Source organism: Eurosta solidaginis, chromosome 5, assembly GCF_040869045.1.
Source record: "Eurosta solidaginis isolate ZX-2024a chromosome 5, ASM4086904v1, whole genome shotgun sequence".
Classification (NCBI taxonomy): Eukaryota; Metazoa; Arthropoda; class Insecta; order Diptera; family Tephritidae; genus Eurosta; species Eurosta solidaginis.
The window spans coordinates 255,931,520-255,948,461 of record NC_090323.1 but is presented as its reverse complement, the minus strand read 5'-3'; the positions used below and the strand labels follow the sequence as shown (position 1 = coordinate 255,948,461).

Genomic DNA, 16,942 nt, shown 5'->3' with positions numbered 1-16,942 from the left:
GCTCTAAAGGACATTGAAAGGAATTATAGAACTTATGAATCATAAAAATTTCAGAGTTTTTTCCCAAAAGTCAATCGCTATTATGAATTTATTTTTTGAAAGTTAATGGAAACATCATACAGGTTTTGAGGAAAGGGAAATGGTAGATGACATTATATTACAAACCAACGAAAAAACAAGATGATTCTGCAAAGTCACTTTACTCGCAAAATAATAAATTTTACAGTGAATTTTAAAATTATCACGGTCTGCCATAAATTGTGTCAGAACTCAGACACACAAGCGTAATAGGAACAAGTAAGGAAGGCTAAGTTCGGGTGTAACCGGACATTACATACTCAGCTGAGAGCTTTGGAGACAAAATCAAGGAAAATCACCATTTAGCAAAATGAACTTAAGGTAACCCTGGAATATGTTTGTATGACATGGCTTTCAAATGGAAGGTGTTAGTGAGTATTTTAAAAGGGAGTGGGCGCCTTTTCGAGATATCGCAATAAGGACCAGGGGTGACTCTAGAATGTGTTTGTACGATATGGGTGTCAAATTAAAGGTATTTATGAGGGTTTTAAAAGGGAGTGCCCTTTAGTTGTATATGTGAAGGCGTTTTTGAGATATCGACCAAAATGTGGATCAGGGTGACCCAGAACATCATCTGTCGGGTACCGCTAATTTATTTATATATGTCATACCACGAAGATTCCAAGGGCTGTTGATTTCGTCCTGAAGAACTTTTACATTTTCTTCTACTTAATATGGTAGGTGTCACAAACAAAGTTGTTTCTAAAGTTATATTTTGCGTCAATAAACCCATCCAATTACCAAGTTTCATTTCTTTTTTCATATTTGGTACAGAATTATGGCATTTTTCGTAATTTTCGATATCGAAAAAGTGGGAGTGGTCATAGTCGGATTTCGGCTATTTTTTATACCAAGATAAAGTGAGTTCAGATAAGTACGTGAACTAAGTTTAGTAAAGATATTTCGATTTTTGCTCAAGTTATCGTGTTAACGGCCGAGCGGAAGGACAGACGGTCGACTGTTTATAAAAACTGAGCGTGGCTTCAACCGATTTCGCCCATTTTCACAGAAAACAGTTATCGTCATAGAATCTATGCACCTACCAAATTAAATGAAAAAGGGCGGAGCCACGCCCATTTTGAAATTTTCTTTTATTTTCGTATTTTGTTGTACCATATCATTACTGGAGTTCGTCATCCGATTTTGGTAATTTTTATTTAGAACACATATAGTAATAGGTGTAACGTGCCTGACAAATTTCATCATGATATCTTCAACGACTGCGAAATTACAGCTTGCAAAACTTTTAAACTACCTTCTTTTAAAAGTTGGCGGTGCCACGCCCATTGTCCAAAATTTTACTAGTTTTCTATTTTTCGTCATAAGGCCAACGCACCTACCACGTTTCGTCGCTTTATCCATCTTTGGTAATAAATTATCGCACTTTTTCGGTTTTTCGAAATTTTCGATATCGAAAAAGTGGGCGTGGTTGTAGTCCGATTTCATGCATTTTAAACACCGATCTGAGATGAGCGCCCAGGAACCTACGTACCAAATTTCATCAAGATACCTCAAAATTTACTCAAGTTATCGTGTTTACGAACGGACGGACGGACGGACGGACATGGCTAAATGAATTTCTTTTTTCTCCCAGATCATTTTGATATATAGAAGTTTATATCTATCTCGATTAGTTAATGCCGTTACGGATTCCCGTTATGCGAACAAAGTTAAGCTGTAGTCATTGGTGCCGTTTGTCGTATCGCTGTAGTCGTATCCCTAACGTAATCAGCTGATTATCGTTACAACGGTAAACCAAAAACCAATTGGTTGGCTACGATACGGTTACGACCTTAGCGGCACCAATAATCGATTGCATTGATTCTCATAAGGTTGGTCGAATCAGCTGTTATAAGGTTACCGATAAAGCACCAAAATCTGCAGCTTTAATATACTCTGTGAGCTCTGCTCAGCTGAGTATAAAAAAAAAGAACAAAAAGTCACTCATACGCCATGCGTAACTCAACAGCAGCCAACGCATAACGAATTAAATAATTTAACGCATACGACTCAGTAAGCCGATGACACATTTATGACTGTATGTGTGTGTAAGTATGCTTGGTGTTTACTTTGCCTTTTATGTAATAATTTAAATGAATTATTACGAGGAGTTGTTTTACAAAGAAATGGCGATAACAATGCTGCATGAGTATTTTATTTAATTTGCTAAAGATAAAGTCCCACGCACACAAAATGAGTAACTATTTTAAGGTATATGCATGTGTTTCATAAAGAAGATAAAATAGGAAAGATAATGATTTACTTCTCTTCAGTTATGCTTTTGCATTATATTTACTTCTTAATATTTATGCACTGTCAATTCTTTTGAAAGTTTCAGCGATGAAGTCCATTAGAAAATTTTCAAGTAATATAAATACATACATTAGAGCGGGTCAATTTTTTTCCATCAGGAGTATAGCAAAAACATAATCTACAGATGATTCTAAGAAAAATTACTGAAGACACCATAGCTCTAAGTCCGATTTCGAGTCCCCACTTTTGCAAAATATATATTTTGCCATATTAATGTAGGGTTTGGCCAAAAAATGTTCATAGCTTCTGATAGAATTATAGGAAAAATATCATATCGGGCTTACTTTAAAGGTATTTTACGTACATTTGAGAATCTGTATTAATACCTATAGTGTTTTTGAATTTTAGTAGAGATATCAGATATCAGGCTTATGAGAAATGAGCCTAAAATGAACTTTTAATTATTATATTATCATTTTTAAAAAATTTCTAATGGACAATTTTTTTTCTTTACAGCTAAAATAAGATCAGAACATTTCCAACAACTTTCATTCAGGCAGTTTTTCATCTGCCAATTCGTTTTAGTAGAAAAAAATTTTCAAAAAAAAACTTATATTTTCAAGTAATAAGCAAAAAAAAACACAATTTTTATAATTTTAATGTAATTTATTTAAAAAATTATTTTTTTACTTAGAATTAACCATTTCAACGTATTTTTCAAAATATGTTATGTTATTATTTTTTAAAATCTTTTTTGCTTTCCATTCGACTTTCTGCTGTAACAGCCATACCACCTTCACCACGTCTAATACAACAACTAATACACCATCGGAAAATTTGAAAACTCTAGCAGTTTATATTATAAGAATTTATGTGCCGATGTATTTCAATGTAAACTACTATAATTCTGTTTTATACGGCAGTGTTAGGTTAGGTTAGGTTGAACTGGCCGGTCCATGAGGACCTCACATAGACTGATTGAGACCGTAGTGTTACCAGAAGTTGTTTTAACGACCAAAACCTTAACAAAAACCAGGACCTATGTTATAAAATAACTCCGTCCTCTTGGCAAATATTAGAAGCTTCCTAGGACTTAAGCCACTTGCTGCTTCTAGATCTGACAGCTGTATCACACCTAATAGCTGGAGTCTTAGCCTGGCAAGTGCAGGGCACGAGCACAGAACGTGCTCGATCGTTTCCTCCTCCAGCCCGCACTTCCTACATCTGCTATCACTGGCCAAGCCTTATTTAAAGGCATGTGATGCCAGAAGGCAGTGTCCAGTCAGAATACCCGTCATGAGTCTACAGTCCTCTCTTTTTAATGATAGAAGCAACTTTGTTAGTCTAAGGTTGTAAGACCTACACATAATCTTCGACACTTTACAGCCCCGCGCTTGAACCCACTCCTTTCCTGCTTGGTCGATCATGTGCACCTCTCGCCTTCGCTTAATTTCGCCCAGTCTAATTGGGACGTCTACGGAGCAAGCTTCAAGGAATGCGCCCTTTTTAGCTAATTCATCCGCTTTTTCATTCCCATCTATTCCCATATGCCCTGGGACCCAATATAGATGTATGCTTCTCCCTGTCTCGATTCTCTCCGGGGACTGCTTACACTCTAACATGCATTTAGATGCTGTAGTATGCAAGATTATTGCCTTAATTGCCGCTTGGCTGTCAAGATAAAAGCTAACACGATTGCAGCTTGGGCAATTTTCTTCCAGGGTTTCTACTGCTTTGGTTACGGCTATTATTTCCGCTTGGAAAACGCTACAGTAATCCAGCAGCCTGTAGGATCTATTTATTTCCGAATCAGCACAGCATACCGCAGACGCTACTCCTTCCACTACTTTTGAACCATCTGTGTACACATGTATCGCCTCGTCCGCCATTTGAGCACCCTCGCGCCAACCGTCCACCTCTATTGTGGTATACGGCAGTGTACTTAAAGTTTATGCGTTGGACACGATACCTACCACGAAATTTACTTAATTTTGTAGATGGTGTAATCCAAAATAATTCATATTACGCTCATCCAGAAAACATTTTATTAACAATGTTATTTGATGATAGAAAAGTCATACGTGATAGAGCTATCAAAAAAATTGTATACTATCGAGAAAAAATACTTTATCCAACTAAACTCACAGTTTACAAAAAATATATCAATTTTATTGCTTCTGATTATGCTTATACTGATATTATTGATCCGAGTGACGATAATTTACTATCGCAACCAGCATTCACAAGAAGTATTCCATACGATCACTTGGTACAATTCTTAGATTATGATGAGCCAACACTAGATGATCTTAATATTCCAATGCATATAAGTTAGCACCCAACAGTAATTATGCAAACAGCAACCCAACAGTAACTGTGCAAACAACAACAACAACAGCGTATCATAACAACAGGACAAAGTAAGCCAGACGCTGAAACAGCAAGTGAACACCAAGCTGCTATCATTCCCACGACAATGCGAAACTCGATTCTAATAACGAAAGCTGAGCATACCAGCAAACGGCAAATGCCAAGTCAGCATTATCACGGGCAACAGCGTCGCGATTAGGGAAGTAGAGACAGACATTCAGGTGCAGTCACCGAGAAGTTGTATGTTAGTCATAGTTGCTCATCTAACCGGCACTGACCTGTGTCAGGGATATAAAATTGAAATATCAAAGTTAAAAACGTATTTCAATAATTTACACAAGTAACAGAAAGATACGTACAGTTGTTAAAATCTGTCTCCAAACGTGTTATAGAAAAAAAACGTGAAGGTATAACACCTGTTACAGCAGAAAGTCGTGAAAAACAACCACGAATGGAGAGCAAAAAAAGATTTTAAAAAATAATAACATAACATTAGTTTGATTTTGAAAAATACGTTAAAATGTTAAATTCTAAGTAAAATAATAATTTTTTAAACAAATTACATTAAAATTATAAAAATTGTATTTTCTTGCTTATTACTTGAAAATATATGTTTTTTTTTTAATTTTTTCTACTAAAACGAATTTGAAAAAAGAAACACTATCTGAATGAATATTGTTGGAAATATTCTGAACTTATTTTAGTTATAAAAAAACAGTTTCCATATTAAATAAGTTAAAAATTATAATATTGTAACGAACTTACTGAAATTCCTCTTATTTGCAACCTTCTATTAACGTTCGAATCACTAAACTGTTGAATAAATAACTCCACTATTCAATAATGCAAAATTGCCTTTATTAAAGTACTTCACAATTAACACTTATACTTCGCAACTGATAGCTTGCTTAAATCAGACTGATTGTCGTGCCTCAACTGTTGCCGCCTTTTATACTGTTTGGTTTCCTCGTTCACATATTTCTAGGCGCTTCTATTTCTAGAATTTACTATTTAGTTATCAGCTATAAAATTACCAACTATAACTACGTTTACAGCTTCTCATATGCGCGTGTATTACATATACTTGCACAAATGATTGCATACTTTCGGGAGTATCTCAGGTAAGATATATGCTGGTGTTTGTGCAACTCTCTCCGCTACGTGTACGTACATGTAGCCGTAATGATTGATTCGTTTATGTAGATACAAGTAACTGCCTGTTTTGTTGTTGTTGTGGCTTCATTTACTTAGCATCAGACTAGTGATGTGAGTCTCAATAATAAATAATATTCGTCACAATATAATAGTTAAAAGTTCATTTTAGGCTAATTTTTCATAATTCAAGCCTGGTATCTCTACTAAAATTCAAAAACACTATAGATATTAATACAGATTCTGAAATGTACGTAAAATACCTTTTAAGTAAGCCCAATATGATATTTATACTCAGTTGAGCAGAGCTCACAGAGTATATTAACTTTGATTGGATAACGGTTGGTTGTACAGGTATAAAGGAATCGAGATAGATATAGACTTCCATATATCAAAATCATCAGTATCGAAAAAAAATTTGATTAAGCCATGTCCGTCCGTCCGTCTGTCCGTTAACACGATAACTTGAGTAAATTTTGAGATATCTTCACAAAATTTGGTATGTAGATTCCTGGGCGCTCATCTCAGATCGCTATTTAAAATGAACGATATCGGACTATAACCACGCCCACTTTTTCGATATCGAAAATATCGAAAAAGGGAAAAATTGAGATAATTCATTTCCAAAGAGGGATACAGCGATGAAACTTGGTAGGTGCGTTGAACTTATGACGCAGAATAGAAAATAAGTAAAATTTTGGACAATGGGCGTGGCACCGCCCACTTTTAAAAGACGGTAATTTAGAAGTTTTGCAAGCTGTAATTTGGCAGTCGTTGAAGATATCTTGATGAAATTTGGCAGGAACGTTACTCCTATTACTATATGTATGCTTAATAAAAATTAGCAAAATCGGAGAACGACCACGCCCAATTTTAAAAAAAATTTTTTTTTAAGTGAAATTTTTACAAAAAATTTAATATCTTTATAGTATATAAGTAAATTATGTCAACATTCAACTCCAGTAATGATATGGTGCAACAAAATACAAAAATAAAACAAAATTTCAAAATGGGCGTGGCTCCGCCCTTTTTCATTTGATTTGTCTAGGATACATTTAATGCCATAAGTCGAACAAAAATTTACCAATCCTTGTGAAATTTGGTAGCGGCTTAGATTCTAGGACGATAACTGTTTTCTGTGAAAAAGGGCGAAATCGGTTGAAGCCACGCCCAGTTTTTAAACACAGTCGACCGTCTGTCCTTTGGCTCGGCCGCTAACACGATAACTTGAGCAAAAATCGATATATCTTTACTAAACTCAGTTCACATAATTATCCGAACTCATTTTCTATTGGTATAAAAAATGGCCGAAATCTGACTATGACCACGCCCACTTTTTCGATATCGAGAATTACGAAAAATGAAAAAAGTGCCATAATTCTACACCAAATGCGAAAAAAGGGTTGAAACATGGTAATTGGATTGGTTTATTGACGCAAAATATAACTTTAGAAAAAAACTTTGTAAAATAGGTGTGACACCTACCATATTAAGTAAAAGAAAATGAAAAAGTTCTGCAGGGCGAATTCAAAATCCCTTGGAATCATGGCAGGAATACTGTTCGTGGTATTACATATATAAATAAATTCGCGGTACCCGACAGATGATGTTCTGGGTCACCCTGTTCCACATTTTGGTCGATATCTCGAAAACGCCTTCACATATACAACTACCACCACTCCCTTTTAAAATTCTTATTAATACCTCTAATTTGACACCCATAATGTACAAACGCATTCTAGAGTCAACCCTGGTCGACCTTTATAACGATATCCCGAAAAGGTGTCCACCTATAGAATTAAGGCCCACCCCCTTTTACAATACTCGTTAACACCTTTCATTTGATACCCATATCGTAAAAAAATTCTAAAGTCACCCCTGGTCCACCTTTATGGCGATATCTCGAAAAGGCGTCCACCTATAGAACTAAGGCCCACTCCGTTTTAAAATACTCATTAACACCTTTCATTTGATACCCATATTGTACAAACAAATTCTAGAGTCATCCCTGGTCCACCTTTATGGCGATATCTCGAAAAGGTGTCCACCCATAGAACTAAGGCCCAACCCACTTTTAAAATACTCATTGACACCTTTCATTTGATACCCATATCGTACAAATTAATTCTAGAGTCACCCTTGGTCCACCTTTATGGAAATATCTCGAAAAGGCGTCCACCCATAGAACTAAGGCCCAGTCCCTTTTAAAATACTCATTAACATCATTTATTTGGTACCCATATCGTACAAACTAATTCTAGAGTCACCCCTGGTCCACCTTTATAACGATATCCCGAAAAGGCGTCCACCTATAGAACTAAGCCCCCCTCCGTTTTAAAATACTCATTCCCACCTTTCATTTGATACCCATATCGTACAAACAAATTCTAGAATCAGCCCTGGTCCACCTTTATGGCGATATCTCGAAAAGGTGTCCACCTATAGAACTATGGCCCACTCCCTCTTAAAATACTCTTTAATACCTGCCATTTGATACGCATGTCATACAAACACATTCCAGGGTTACCCGAGGTTCATTTTCCTACATGGTGATTTTCCCTTATTTTGTCTCCATAGCACTCAACTGAGTATGTAATGTTCGGTTAGACCCGAACTTAGCCTTCCTTACTTGTTTTCCTCTAATTCTATCAGATGCTATGAAGATTTTTTGGCCAAACCCTACATTCATTAGGCAAAATATCTATTTTACAAAAGTGGGGGACTCGAAATCGGACCTAGAGCTATGGCGTTTTCAGCAATTTTTCTTAGAATCATCTGTAGATTACGTTTTTGCTATACTCTTGGTGAAAAAAAAAATCCATCCATACAATTTGACCCTCTCTAACATATCTATTTATATATTGTATTATAGTAACAATATTGTAAATTCTCGTTAATATGTCTACAATTTGGGTTGAGTTTGCATAAAATATTGCTATTAAAATATATTGCATGAATAATCACAATATATTTACTCGATGATATTGATATTCTTTGAAGCAGAAACCACTTTTTATTTTCTGTATTTTCTATTTTACTCTTTATTTGATATTTTCAATTGAAATAGAATATAATGTAGTTCAAAGGTGCATGCATATTTTTCATAAAATTTTCAGTTTGATTAAACTTTATTGATTTGCTTGATGGGCTGTTTAGTAAACTGTAAACAAAATATTGGTTTTTCAGGTTTTGATTGATTGATTTAAACAAGAAATAGCAATTTATAAAAAATGTTTTTGTCTGCACAAGGAAATGCATTTTCATTGAGTAATTTATAATGGGTAATTTTCTAAAACTAAACTGAAAGAAAAAGACTGGCAAAATCAACCGAAATACGGGTCAATTCAACCGAAATTTGTGTAAATTTTTATTCATCGCAACAAGATGCTGAATCAACTGCGCAAATCGTTGATTCGTAATTGACCATTTTAGTAGTCAAATGAACAAAAAAGTAGTTGCGACAGCTTAGTACGAAAGTACCTATGTTGCGGCATTTGCAAGGCAGATGAGTTTTCCCTGAGATCTTTTCATGGCAAAAATACACTCGGAGTGCTTGCCGAACAGGCCGGGGGGCGACCCCGCTTAGGAAAATTTTCTTCTAATTGAAAAACCTTATTTCTAAAATTGTTATGTTGCTTTGCCCGGGATGTGAACCCAGGGTCTTCGGTGTGGTAGTCTAGCACGCTACCATCACACCACGGTGGCCGCCATATACATACGTAAATATGTGCATACATATAGTACACAGCACACATAATTACAAAGTAAACAGCGCAGTGAGCGTAAAATTCTCTTTGAAATTTGCTCATGTATTGACTGTTGAAATGACCAGTGGGATCAGTTGTGTTAACAAAAAAATCAGTTAGATTTATTAGGAATCTGTCAATTTTACAGAATTTTGTTAACTTAAGAGCGGCAATTTCTCTTCTGTTGAAATGACTAAACTAATTTGTTCGCTTGACAAAGAACTCGGTCGAATTAACCATAATTCGATCAGTTTCACCGAATCTCCGTTAAGTCAAGAACAACAGAACCGATTTGTTGATTTTACTAGCACCATTTCTTTCAGTGTAGCAGACAGTATATATATAGCAACGAACAGAAAAATAGCTGTCGCGATTTTTATCAAATTTCATCGGTGAAACTCTCTTTTTCGACGGTAGAATAATAAACGAACAGATAAACACAATTTCTGACACAATATTCGAGCCTTTAAAACTTGTTTACAGGAAACAACTTAATCACACAGGTACAACAGACAAACACACAACAACAAATAAACACAAAACAATTAACACACCAAAACAAAAAACCGACAAAGAAGGTCAAACGACTAAAATCACAGATTTCTACCTACCCCAGTCAGCCACACAAATCGATTAGTAAACCACCCTCGGTTCTGAATGAACACACAGCACATACACATAACTAAATATACACAAGCATCAATTTGACAATACCTGCTCATATACCTACGAACTATAAATACAGGAAAAACGACAACAACAGATCAGAACGAAAATCGACACTGATGATGGCACAACGCCGAAATCGGTTTGTCTCAAAACCAAATTTGACAAGGGATGACGGAAAATCGTTCCAATATACATCATTTATCCACCCTGTCGGTGAAACTCTCTTTTTTTCATTTTCGCGCTTAAAAAAAAAAATTTTTGTTTCTGAAAGTAAGCAGAATAATCTCAAAAACGTTTTCCAAAATACACGAAAAATTAAGAAAAATTTAAGAAAACTTCCAACTTTCTTTTTTGGTGTTTTCTGAATAGTTTTAGGTAGGCAGTTTTGTAGCCCTATAAACTTTAGACCGACAAAATACAAAGCTCAAAATTCGTATTGATTTTTGATAATTTTTTTTCCGAAGAATGTTTTTCTCTCAGTTGAAGAAGCGTAGTAAACAATGGAAAACATTCTAAGTTTTCTAGACCAAATATTCAACACTCAGAGAATGGTCCGCTAACGCAATTAATTTCTTTCCGATCTGAACCTGCATTTAGCGCCAAAAGTTGTATTTTATGCACACAAAAAGTTTACAAAACGCGGCGTACAAATATGTTGTTGTTTTTTTAACTAAAAATTCAATTTCCACAATTTTGTCACACTTATAAATTTCTATTCAAAAGCACCATGACTATAGAAAATGTAAAAAGTACTTTTTTATATGGAAACAAAATTTGAAATACCACTCGGAACTTCGAGAGACCTATAACTTTTACTTTGTTATACTAAAATTGATTGGGCTACCTACTCAAAAAAATTGACTACCAGAATAAAATATAATCAAATCAAAATCTTCGAAAAATTGTTTACCATTTTTTGAAAACGTTTTTGAATTTGTTTCCATATTTTTAGTTACAAGTCCCAAAAGTTTTTCATCAAATAAAGCAAATAAAAATGAAAAATTTCATCAACGAAATTTGGAAGAAGTTTCCACTGCCATTTTTTTGCTCTCAGCTGTATATATACTGAATAGCATGGATATTTTTTAGTTAAGCTTAAATTAGACAAAAAAGGTAATTGAAAAGTCTTCTTTTGACAAACGAAAATCATGCCCTGCAAGTCACTTATCGTACCCGGCATGAGGTGTTGAAGGCGGCTCTGGGAGTGTTCGAGAGCAAAGTACATCGAAAGATTTTTCGACCATAGAAGATTTAAAGATGATGCACCGGTCAAGAAGGTAATCTTATTAGAGCCCGCCTACGGGCCCCACTCAGCATGAAGGACCATATGGAAAATTAATAAGGTTTCCTTGGTGTTTCCAATTGACGCCAGTTAGTTCATTGAAAAAGCAACCGGTGTGACTTATTGAACTGCCAAGTTGTGCGCGCATTTCTCATGAGTGCATGCTTCAACGCTCGCGCGACTGCTTAGTATAAACAACCACGTGATCGGTAAAGGGCGATTTCACGTCCAGTTACGGAAAGCGGCCCTGAGTGGAAACTCCTAGCATATACTGGAGAAATACAGGAGATAAAACGTGACAGACGGTCGTATCGGCGAGTCCTTTCGTCGAGTTACAGGGTAGGATGGACAAAAGGTTGAAAACCGCCTCGAGAACGGAGGGCAATTTACCTCCTTTTCAACAGACAATCTGTCACGGTACTGATGTAACATTTTACATATATAGGGAAATTTGCCTTATTTCAAACAAATCGTAGGCTAAGTTGAAAAAATAAATCTTTAGGGAAAAATTACTGACATTTCCCAAAGGCTGAGGTTTCACCGCAGCACATCATATCATTTGCATTTAAATGTACTCTGGATTTTTTTAAGATAAAGATAAAAATAGAGTTGGTGGAATTTCGCTAAAGGGAAGTAACGTCCAAGTATTTTAAACCATTCTTTTCCTAAATCTCAGTTTCCGAAAGCGGAGCTGCTCAAATATAAGCATTGTAAAGTGAGCTTTCAGAAAAACACACGGCCTTGAAAAAGATTTCAATTATTTATTTATGAAAAAGTATCGATAAGTTATCAAAAAGTTATCGCAAACTCATCGGTTTTTTATTGGAGTGCTACTAATTGTTATTCGAAATTTATCCATTTTTTTGTTAAATATATCGCTTTTTATTATAAGGTTATAGATTTTTATTGAAAAGTTATGGGCTTGTTACTAAAAATTATTTGATTTAGACGTGAAAAATTATCGATTAACTTAAAAAAGTTATCGATATACTTTCAAAAATTATCGTTTAAATTCAAAAAGTGAAAAGTTTGTTATCGAAAAGTTATCGGATGGTTTACGGAGACTTCCAATTCCTTACCGGTGCGTTGTCCACTTTTTACTGACTTTCTGTCGATTTGTAATCCCTTTGCTGTTAAAAAGTTATATATATTTTTTTTTTTGTGAAAAGGATAGATTTCTAATCGGCATGTTATCGATTTGTTAACGAAGGATCTTGGATTTTTTATGAAACAGATATAAAATCGATGACACATCTGTAACCCATCGATAATAAGCCGATAAGAAACCACCGAAGCAGGAAAACTCGTTGTTTATAATTCATTATCGATAAAAAGCCGGTGATAAAGCAATAATTTGTCGAGACGAGTTCTTACCGAAAAGAAGCCCATGAAGCTCTGAGATTATTGGTTTTTGATAATGTTATACTGTAGATGGCAGAATGCCGAAAATAAACAAATTTAACAAGAAATAAAAAAGTAGATTTCGCTAGTAAAAAGTAACCGCCTACAGCATGCTACGATTGTTGGCCAATACGACAGTTGAACTTTCTGAAGGGGCATATTCAGGCAGTTGGTTTGCAAATATTATCATTTGAAACAGACTTCCCAGAACGGTTAAAACCAACTAAGTTCGAAAATCGGCAATACTGATAAAGGTGAACATTATTTTCATTCCAAATATTTTCAGTACAACTTTTTGCTTAACATATTTTTATTAACAGCGAAAACACAGCCGTGCGTTTAAAAACCAAATTCTTGAACTGTCAGAACTCGTTAAAAATAGATACACATTCCAAAACCAAAGTATATCATGTGCTTACCTTTTTTAAAGAAATGCAGTAGTTTCCGTTTCCGGCAGTTTTTTGTCGTTTTCCCACCAACAACACCACCACCAAAACCCCAACTACCAGCATAACCAATGCCATATTGTTGTTGACATGAATATTGCATACCATTATGGTGATAATAATATTGCCGTTGGCCATGTGGATGGTAAGGAGGACGTTGATGATGCCGATGATGCTGTGGTCGTAGTTGTTGTTGTTGTGCGTGCGAAAGTAAACGTGATTGAGGTTTCACCAACAAACGATTGTTGGTGGTAGAAGTACGTTCCAGCTGTTCATAATAATGTTGCGACATTTCGTTTAATGGTGTTGATGATGATAGGCACGGCGATGATGATGATGATGATGTAGACGTTTGATAGTTCTATAAACCGGAGTGGAAAGTGTCAGCAGTTATTTAGTAACTAAGAACAGGCGGAGAACATCCTAGGCATTTTTATGAATATGAACACATCAATGTACGTATGTGTGCGCATGTACATATGTATGTGTAGTTGTGTTGCCAAATTACGTCTAAAATGTCATTCAAATGCACAGACACTAACTTTCACTATAACAATAACAACAACATAAAAACACTAAAATGTTGATGAGCTCAGCTGGTTTTTGGTGATTTTATTTTTATACTTTTGACTGCTTTTGACGTAAATTCACGCACGTGCGAGTGGCATTTTATTATTATTTATCTAGAGAAATATGTTATGGTTATGTATGTGTATTTTTATTGTGAATTATCTAGATTTTTTATTAAGCAACATGAAAATTGATAGCAAAAACGGACACTTTTAAAATCACTTTGGCTAAGCAAACATGTTTTGACATACGAAATTTGAGATCTTGCCTTGCCTTAGAAAACTTGAATAAACACGCACTTAAATACACAAACACAATCGAATTAGTAAACCTCTTAGATATGTTAGACTTCTTTTATTTTTATTTTCACAATAATTCTGGACACCGAACACACAAAAACATTTAAATTAATTTTTGTTTTGGTAATACTTTTCATTATTATTATTCATATTTTTCTCATATTATTTTTATACCTTTCATGAAAATAAAATGGTATATTAATTTCGTCACGAAACCCAAAATTGTAAGTCCTTAAAGGAAAATAGATAGACCCACCATTAAGTATACCGAAATAATCAGGATGAAGAGCTGAGTTGATTTAGCCATGTCCGTCTGCCCGTCTGTCTGTTTGTATGCAAACTAGTCCCTCAATTTTTGAGATATCTTGATAAAATTTGCTGACCACTATAGCATATATCCTCTATACAACCGATTTTTCAGAAAAAGAGGATTTTTGTCATATCTTCCTCAATTTAACAGATTGAAGCTTCAAACTTCACCATATACTTTCGTATATTGCACATATTGTTGTATGAAAAAATTGGTGAGATCGGTCGTATATATAGTATATATCCCCCACAACCGATTGTTCCGATAAGAAACTTTTCGTAATTACTGCCCCATTTTAACAGCTAGAAGCTTCAAATTTCACCAAATGCTTACGTATATAGCATATATTGTTGTCTGAAAAAATCATAGAGATCGGTGGTATATATATTATATACCCCAAATAAACTTTAATTTTTGCCCCTTTTTTACGGCTAGAAGCTTCAAATTTCAACAAATTTCATCAAGTAGTTACGTTTACGTCATATATTGTTGAAATACGTGATTCGTATTCATAGTTTGTACATGCAGACCACAAAAAACCTAAAACTTTGCATCCTCACACAAAGTACCTACCCATTTTTTTTTTAATTTTATATTTATCTTAAAAATAGTTTAGGTATGTATGTACATCTGTTCACTATATATTTCTTATCTTATACATCCGATTATTTGGAGATTACGAGCGGGATAAGATTATTGTTCAGCCCCATTCAAGAAAGGTATGAAGTCTTCGGCACAGCCGAAGACAGTCCCGTCCTTACTTGTTTTCATTACTCGCGGTCATTCAAAAAATATGTCACGGCATAGTTTTAACCTTAAACACTCAACAACAACAACATTAAAGCTGCATATACACACAAATTGAAAAATCAATAATTTTTTGCTTTCAACCCGCTCACTGCACCAGCCAACGCGGTTTACAAACCTTCTTTATGGCTTCTATTCATATCAATGTGTGCCAAATGCCGCAAAGCAGGGCTCAGAATAAATGCGAAAGAACTATTTCGTTATTTGTTGAAGACAACTTGCATGCACAAGCCTGCCATATGCAGGGACTTAACTAAAGAATGTTACAATGTGTAATTTAAACAATTGTCAAATAGTAACAACAAAGTTGTTTTAAGGGCAAATGCAAATGTAATGCATAAGGGTGGTCCAAAATAAAATTTAATTAGTACTTTTGGACTTTGAAATTGAAAGTATTTATTGTATGTAATAATAATAACTTCTCCACTAAATTAATCGAAGCCAAATAATTTTTCTTTATTGCTTCACCGCCTATTCATTTATAAGATCATTGGTTCGAATCGAGCTCGATTGTCATAACTATTGTTATGATATATATTTTCTTAATTGAAAGAGTTTTAGAGTAGAGAAGTCATTTTTTGTCAAAAATAATTTGCTTGACCAAATAACTATTAAGCCTACAAAAACAAAGTTTAGTGGAATCAGAAAATATTAATTTTGTGCTAGTTCAGGTATTTCGTTTTTAGTTCTAAATCTAAAACTGACATATTCAAATTCATTTCAGAAAAATGTTAAAGTTACCAGTTCTAAAGAAAGTAAAAGTGTCAACAACTCGAAGTTTTCTAATAAGTGCCCAGTTATAAAAGTAGAAGGTTTCAAAAACACGAAATTTTCAAAATAGCACAAAGTTCTAAATAGTAAAAAGGTGCGAAAAAATCTAAACACCCTGAGAAAAACTTGGTTTCCACAATCATAAGGTTACAAAACCCGAATTTTCCAATTTTTCAATTGTAATTTCTTCATTTGAAATTTCTGAACTGCAACTGTAATTTTCTGAACTTCAATAGTAATTTTCTGAACATCAATTAAAAATTCTGAGCTACAACTGTAATTTTCTGAACTTCAATCAATTTTCTGAGCTTCGATTGAAATTTTCTGAACTTCAATTGTAATTTTCTGAACTTCAATTAAAAATTCTGATCTACAACTGTAATTTTCTGAACTTCAATTGCAAATTTTGAACTTCAGTTGTAATTTTTTGGACTTCAATTGTAATTTTCTGCACTTCAATTGAAATTTCTGAACTCCAATTATAATTTTCTGAATGTCAATTGAAAATTCTGAGCTTCAATTGTAATTTTTTCAATTGAAATTTCTGAACTCCAACTATAATTTTCTAAACTTCAATGAGCATTCTGAGCTTCAATTGTAATTTTCTGAACTTCAATTAAAAATTCTTTTGCTGAAATTCAGTTGTAATTTTTTGAACTTCAATTGAAATTTCTGAACTCCAACTACAATTTTCTGAATTTCAATTGAAAAGTATGAGCTTCGGTATTCAATATTAAATTTTCTGAACTTCAATTTCTACTTTGTGAACTAAAACTGAAAAAGGTGCA

The 16,942-nt window shown here is 34.4% G+C and overlaps 1 protein-coding gene across 7 annotated transcripts in view; it reads right to left on the bottom strand.

Annotated features, from left to right (window-relative positions):
* LOC137253296 (phosphatase and actin regulator 1-like) overlaps positions 1-16,942 on the bottom strand; it is a 763,209-nt gene that overhangs the window by 720,327 nt on the left and 25,940 nt on the right. The window contains exon 1 of one of the 7 annotated variants that reach the window (XM_067789976.1): positions 13,371-13,704. The exons of the other annotated variants lie outside the window; for them this stretch is intronic. Coding sequence (XP_067646077.1) covers positions 13,371-13,689 — 319 coding nt within the window. The 5' untranslated portion in view covers positions 13,690-13,704. Of the gene's footprint in view, positions 1-13,370; positions 13,705-16,942 lie in introns of those variants that run through there. 7 annotated transcript variants of the gene reach the window in all.